The sequence below is a fragment of the Mesitornis unicolor genome, unplaced genomic scaffold (assembly GCF_000695765.1).
Source record: "Mesitornis unicolor isolate BGI_N332 unplaced genomic scaffold, ASM69576v1 scaffold6842, whole genome shotgun sequence".
Taxonomy (NCBI): domain Eukaryota; kingdom Metazoa; phylum Chordata; class Aves; order Mesitornithiformes; family Mesitornithidae; genus Mesitornis; species Mesitornis unicolor.
In genome coordinates, this window is record NW_010167047.1 from 18,408 (window position 1) to 24,724 (window position 6,317).

General features: G+C 37.3%; 1 protein-coding gene across 1 annotated transcript in view; it reads right to left on the reverse strand.

Moving 5' to 3' along the window:
• Positions 1-209: 209 nt before the first annotated feature.
• LOC104536019 (transducin-like enhancer protein 1) overlaps positions 210-6,317 on the reverse strand; it is a gene marked incomplete at its 5' end in the record, with an annotated part of 15,752 nt that continues 9,644 nt past the window's right edge. Inside the window, 6 exons of the mRNA XM_010178534.1 lie at positions 210-1,048; positions 1,208-1,284; positions 1,722-1,872; positions 2,268-2,415; positions 4,342-4,589; positions 6,058-6,307. Of these exons, the coding sequence (XP_010176836.1) occupies positions 941-1,048; positions 1,208-1,284; positions 1,722-1,872; positions 2,268-2,415; positions 4,342-4,589; positions 6,058-6,307 (982 nt within the window). The remainder of the gene's footprint in view (positions 1,049-1,207; positions 1,285-1,721; positions 1,873-2,267; positions 2,416-4,341; positions 4,590-6,057; positions 6,308-6,317) is intronic.

Sequence of the window (6,317 nt, forward strand, 5' to 3'; positions counted from 1 at the left end):
AGAGGGAATTCACCTCTTCTAGAGAAATGACCAGATGAGTTATGATCAGGCACATATGACTATCTGCCAAGAAGATATACATAGGATATCAGAATAAACTTAAAATAAACCGCACAACTTCACGAAATGTTCAATTTTTATATTTACACTATAATTAGTACAAAATTGTCTTTTAACCTTTCTGTAGCACAAGACAGTATCTACTGAACTTGATATCCTAATATGTCAAAACAACTAATTTGAAGTATGATAAAGGAATCTAGGAAGAGTTATAAAGAATAAGACACCATTTTCAAACTATACATAGTGTTTGCTTTTGCTTCTAAAAAGGTACTTATATCCCCAAAAAGTTTTTAATTTTAAATAAGCAAGGTGGGCAAGAAGGGGTCGGGAGCGGGTAGGGGGGGAAGACTGGTTGTTGGTACTAAAGCCTTTACTATAATAAACTAAATATATTTACAATTTATACAAATGTTTGACCTTCAACAAAAATACAAAAACATATCACAAGATGCAAAACCAGGCAACAGGTTCATCTGAGACACCACTGCTCTACACAGGACAGAATGCAACTTGAACTGCAAGGAACAGAAAAGTATTTATCCCCCATATTCAGACAGTGAAAACAAATTTGCATGAGGTCACAATGAAAGAAAAAAAAAAGGCTCCAACATTCTTCAGTAGACTCGCCTTTTAAAAACTATGTCAAAACCCTAGGCTACATCTGTCCATCTTGCCTCTGTGTTCCTTTTGTTCCACAAAGCCGATATTTAGTTGCTGGATGTTGCCTTCTGTTTTGAAAAACTGGAGTAGTTTCATGGGAAGGTCTGGAACCTCAATACTTTTGTTCCTTTTTAAAAGGCAAAACCTTTCTATTTCTACAATTAAGAACAATTTTGGCCCAGTTCAACTTCTGAAAGTTATATCCCCATCATATTTTTCAGTAGATAACTTCATAGACTGTAGCCTTCTTGTCTCCAGAGCCAGTGACTATGTACTTATCATCCACAGAGATGTCACAGCTAAGCACTGATGAAGATTCTTTGGACTAGAAGAAAAATAGAAATATATTACATAGTTAAAAGGAAGTCTGTTACCCTCATCTCAGCACCCCATTTTGTGTAGATCACATACATAAAGATATCTGAGTCCACTTCTGGGACTCCGGGTGTTCTATTTTTTTCATTAAAAGCAACATCATCCTCACCTGGAAGATACTGGCTCCATAAGGAGTTCTCCATGCATTAAGAAGGTTATCTTTCCCAGTACTTACAAACCATTTACCTAGAATATAAAACAGAAGGACTAAGACTACATATGAAACACACATCTGACAGATTTTGGGTTTTCAACTTACATATATGAAATTTGTTGACTAATTATCATTGTAAAAGCTCTCACCACTAATCAACATAGTACTTTTGCTTACAGTCAATATGGACACTTATGCTTTGCAGTGTGTCACACACTAGGATATCCGTAGACTCCAACTAGAAACAGCTTTTTTGGCACAAATCAATCCTCACAGCAGCCTTTAGACAAATGGATGGTTGTTTGTAGATAAGTATGTTTGAATTTATAAAGCACAGATATTTATTCATAACTTAAGAAACTGAAATACTAAGTAGATTTTGATTATAAAATGAGCTATGATTATGTAATAATTAAACAAAGCATGAATTAGAGCCCTGACCTCCAGTTCAGTGTTCAGGGCAACTTACCACAGTAAGCAAACTTGAGTGACAACACACAGCTCTCATGAAGGTGCAGTTGATATTTGTCTGGTTTATTTACATGTAGCACTTCTACGTTGCTGCTTTCCATTCCCACAGCTAGCCATTCACCAGTAGGACAATAACCAAGGGAAAATATCTGGAAATTAAGATGCATTTACACTTTTTATTTTTTCCTACATATACACTTTTTCTTTTTTTCTACAGTGGTTAAACTAATTGGGAGAGAGAAAGAGAGAGGGAGAGAGGAGGGCCAATTCATCTAGTTCAATAGCAAGACTGCTGTTCAAAATTCAGTGACTAAATAACCTTTGTTCTGACCTATTAAATTAGAAAATAGGAAAATAGAGTAGTGTTAAACTCTTATTTTGTTACGGAAGGTAAACATATGAAAGCTCAAAAATACTGTGTTGTGAGCAGCCAAAAGGAAGAAAGCAAACAACCTAACAGCTGCACTGGACTTAATCTCAGCTTTTATCCTAAGTGCTTCCCTCCCACCTCGAAGCCCTTCAAGCTCTTGGAAAATCCAGTTACCTGTGATGTGAAGTCGTGCTGTTGTAGCTGTCTCCCCTCTCTCAAGTCCCAGGATCTGACAGTGTTATCCAAACCTCCTGTCCAGAGCTTGGTACCATCATTAGAAATGTCAATACAGCTGGCTCCATCTGTGTGGCCCTGGAATTGCCTGATAAAACAAACCAGATTGAATAAAGATTTCCTGCCAGAGCTCAAGGTAAACACTGCTGTGGTGTTAGTTTTGGACTCTGTATGTGTATGTCATCTTTTCAGTGTCTGCTGATGGGCAAAAATCAACCCTCACTCTTACTGAGCATGAAATACAACAGTATTACAAAAACATTTTCCAGGTGCTAGAGGAATCAGTTGCATCATAGCTAGCTGAACAAACTCAAATATTTACAATCACATTTTGAAAAGCAGAAAAAAAAAGGCTTATGAGAACATTGAAGTACATAAACTACAGTTAAAAGCACTAAGGACAACTCGGTTTAAAACAACTACTGAGAGAACAAAACTCTTCCAGTTTCAGAAAACAGTTTGTGTTTTCCTTTGGCTGCAAGTCAAGATGATAAATAATAAGCAGAGATATTAACAGGATGGGATCCAGATAGTTAAAACACAAGCGCTGATGATTCAGCAAAGTTACATTCTCTGTGTCAGGAGACCACAAAAAACTAAATAGTGCATTATGTTTTAGAATCTTCTAATTACTAATTCTCAGCTTTCAGCAATCAGAAGGTCATCTCAAGTTTTTCTTAATCCTTTGGCAAAAGCGTTCTGAGGCTCCTGCATTTTTCATCAGCAATTAGCTTTAGGAAAGTCCTATGCCTTAATGTGAAATGTCAGGGTGGGGGGAGGAAGGACAACTAGCTTGGAAATGAAAGGTATGAATCACTAAGTGCTGTCATAGAAAGGTCACGTGGCACATTTTGTTTTGTAGCTCTGGTCTCAAAATTCCACGTGTTATCAATTAGCAAGATCAGACAGCAAGTGGTGGGAACACCTACAGCAAACATGCAAAAGGCAACATAGTCATAAATGGAGAGAGTGCACCTCTACAGAGACTAAACATGCATAGGGCAAACTGAAGATTTTATATAACTAAAATCTTTTTCACTGTCCTAAAAGTTCAAGAGAAAGTAAAATTTGCTTGCACATTAGTACGAATCTCTGCATGTAAGTTTCGCTAATTATTAATACGCAGGAAATATAATTGAAGCACGGCAGACTACGCAGACTGTTCAGTGTTTGTTTTCAGAACTTTTAAAATATCACAGCCTTTCCCAATTTAGGCTCTCTATTCTCATAATATTGTAAGCCACCACTACTTTGGTAAGCATAAACCAAAATATATCTTCTAGTAAATCACACAGCTAGTTTGTAAGAGCCATTTCACACATGGCCTTATCTTTCTTTCTCTGTCAGAGCATTATTGCTGAATATTGACCTGCCAGACTAATCTTCTAATATTCATTAATCAAAGGTCTAATGGAGGATTTCAAAAGTAATTTACATAGCAATTCCTCTGTTTTACTCTTTCAAACATTCTAAAAGTTTTAGAGATTGAATTGCCCCCCAGAAATCAAATACCTTTTTCTCATGAAGGATCAAACATCAGCCCTTTATGCTTTCCGAAAGAACTGAAGGGCTTCACACTTTTAACTGCTTTTGCAATATTAGTTTTATTACTTATCATCACTAAATAAGTACTAAAAATTCTCTTAAATACTTAATGCTTAAAACAAAGGAAAAGAACAAATTGCAAAGAGTTCTCTAAAAGATGTTTCAGTCTACATCAATCACAAACCAGCAGAAATGTCGCTTGTAAAAACCCACAAACAAATCCCAAACAGGAACTTTTACACTGACTTCAGCAAGTTATGGACCAATCCTTTAGCCCTGAAAGTACATTTTCTAAGAGTAGGTTGAAGATATCAAAACTAGTTTCTGACCAAATCAGGAGAAAACCACAGTCTTTGGATAAGAAATATTATTTACTTTGCTGTCATGAACAACCATTCAGGGAGATAAATATGTAGCTGTTCAAAGAGTAAGTTCTATTAAAGTTCTCTGTAAACAAGTAGTGACTCACCTGACCAATGACTGATTGTGCAGATCCCACACTGCAATGTTCCCATCACTGCAGCAGGAAAAGCACACCTTGGAATCAGGGCTGATAGCCAAAGCATAGCAGGCAGGGGCTGAGGATGTCAGCTCTGCTTTAATACGAGGAGTTGGTGCCGCCAGGTCCCATATGGATAATGTGCTGGCCTCTCCGCCAACTATTAGGGTGCATCCATCAGGCAGCAATTTACAAGAGCGGATGTAGTTATCTCTGTTCTGCACAACACAAATCACCTCAGTTATGTTAATACATGCCTGCCAGTAATGACCACTGATATGATCCTGACTGCATCCAAGTTTTAAACATTCTTTTCATTACCAAAGTACTGAAGAGTAATCAGCACATCCTAAAGGTTTCAAACACTTATTTCTTATCACTAATCAAAGAATGCAGCTGCAGAAATTAAATTACAGACTCCTATAGCCACAGTGTACAATGTTTTAAATCTGATGAATGGCAACTCTTTGATCCCATTACACAAAATCAGAGTAAGTTTGCACTTCTGCAAGTACATTACATCAGCTAAGGTCACCAACAGTAAGTGTTAAGGTAAATGACCTTTCATTTGCATTTATGCAATCCTGTATGAAAATGCAGTTCAAGTCTCATGTCTTTCAGGCTTTGAAGTTTTCTTTCAAATACTATTTTGCATTCAACATTTTAAAATTAAAATATTAAGTATTCCCATACTAGTCTTGGATTTAGGCTAGTTTGTTGTTCAACATGATTCTTACTGTACTTATACTACTAGTTTCACATTTGTGATACTATTGCTGATTGAGCAGTACTATAGGACATTTAGAGGTGAAAAACATTTCAACCTTCACTTATTGCAGGCTTGACTCCTTAAGTGTGTTGGATGTCCATTTCTCTGTAACAGCTGCCAAATTAACATGGTAACAGTTCTTTAGGAAATGAAGGGTTAAGATCTATAACTCAAAACGTACAAAAAAAAACCACTGTGAGAAGTGGTCAACAATACTCCTACTACTACTACACTTTTTATTCACAACAAAGGAGCAGCAAGCAGTGCAGTGGAAATGTTGGCTTAGTTTCTGTCAGCCATTACTGCTCCACAATTAAAATGAAAGCAGCTAGGACTGTGAATCCAGACACATATCTGTCACAGAACAGAACAGAATACATATTCAACAATACTTTAATACTAGACAAGTAACACAGGGATAGCGTAAATAAAGGGTAAAGGCTAAAAAAGGCAAACCAAACCCACCATATTTAATTAGATCAACACTGAAACTAGAATTATTTTCATCCAGAATAGATGTTACTGTGCTTTATGACATTAAACCTTCTCAGTTAACATTTCACAAACATCTATGCTGCTTCTGAGAATCATCTTTTATAGAGTCATTAACTTAATCATCAGGATGACTGGAAGGAAAGAAAAAAAAAGAAAAAAATCAGGTACACTCTCTACTCAGAAATGTTATCTAATCTGTTATTTGGCGCTTAGCGATAATGTTTATCCCTAAACAAACCAGTGCACTTCTCTGTAACTCCACCTGTTTAGCATGAAAAAAAAGACAGTTAAGTACATAAAGCAGGAAACAGAACTGCCTGCTATTTTATTGTAATATGAACAAAATCCAGATAAGGACAGCTATTTCCATATTGAGTCTCCATGGAGAAGCTACCCTTGTGTACAAGTCTCTGTTCACTTACCAGGCAGTCCAGCTGAGAGACAGGGCTCTTGTTGCCAGGCTGGCTGATGTCCCAGACTTTGACGCATCCCTTCCCACCCGTGTACACGTGTCTCGTGGGGTTGCTGATGGTAACTGCACACACAACTTCCCCGTGGTTCAGAGTGTTGATCTGACGGGCATGGCGAGGGATTCCTGGACCAATGAGGGCATCAGGAGGGAAAGGAACGGGCTGCATCTGACCATCTGCAGTAACGTGAAAGGAGTATGCTCTGAGGGAAA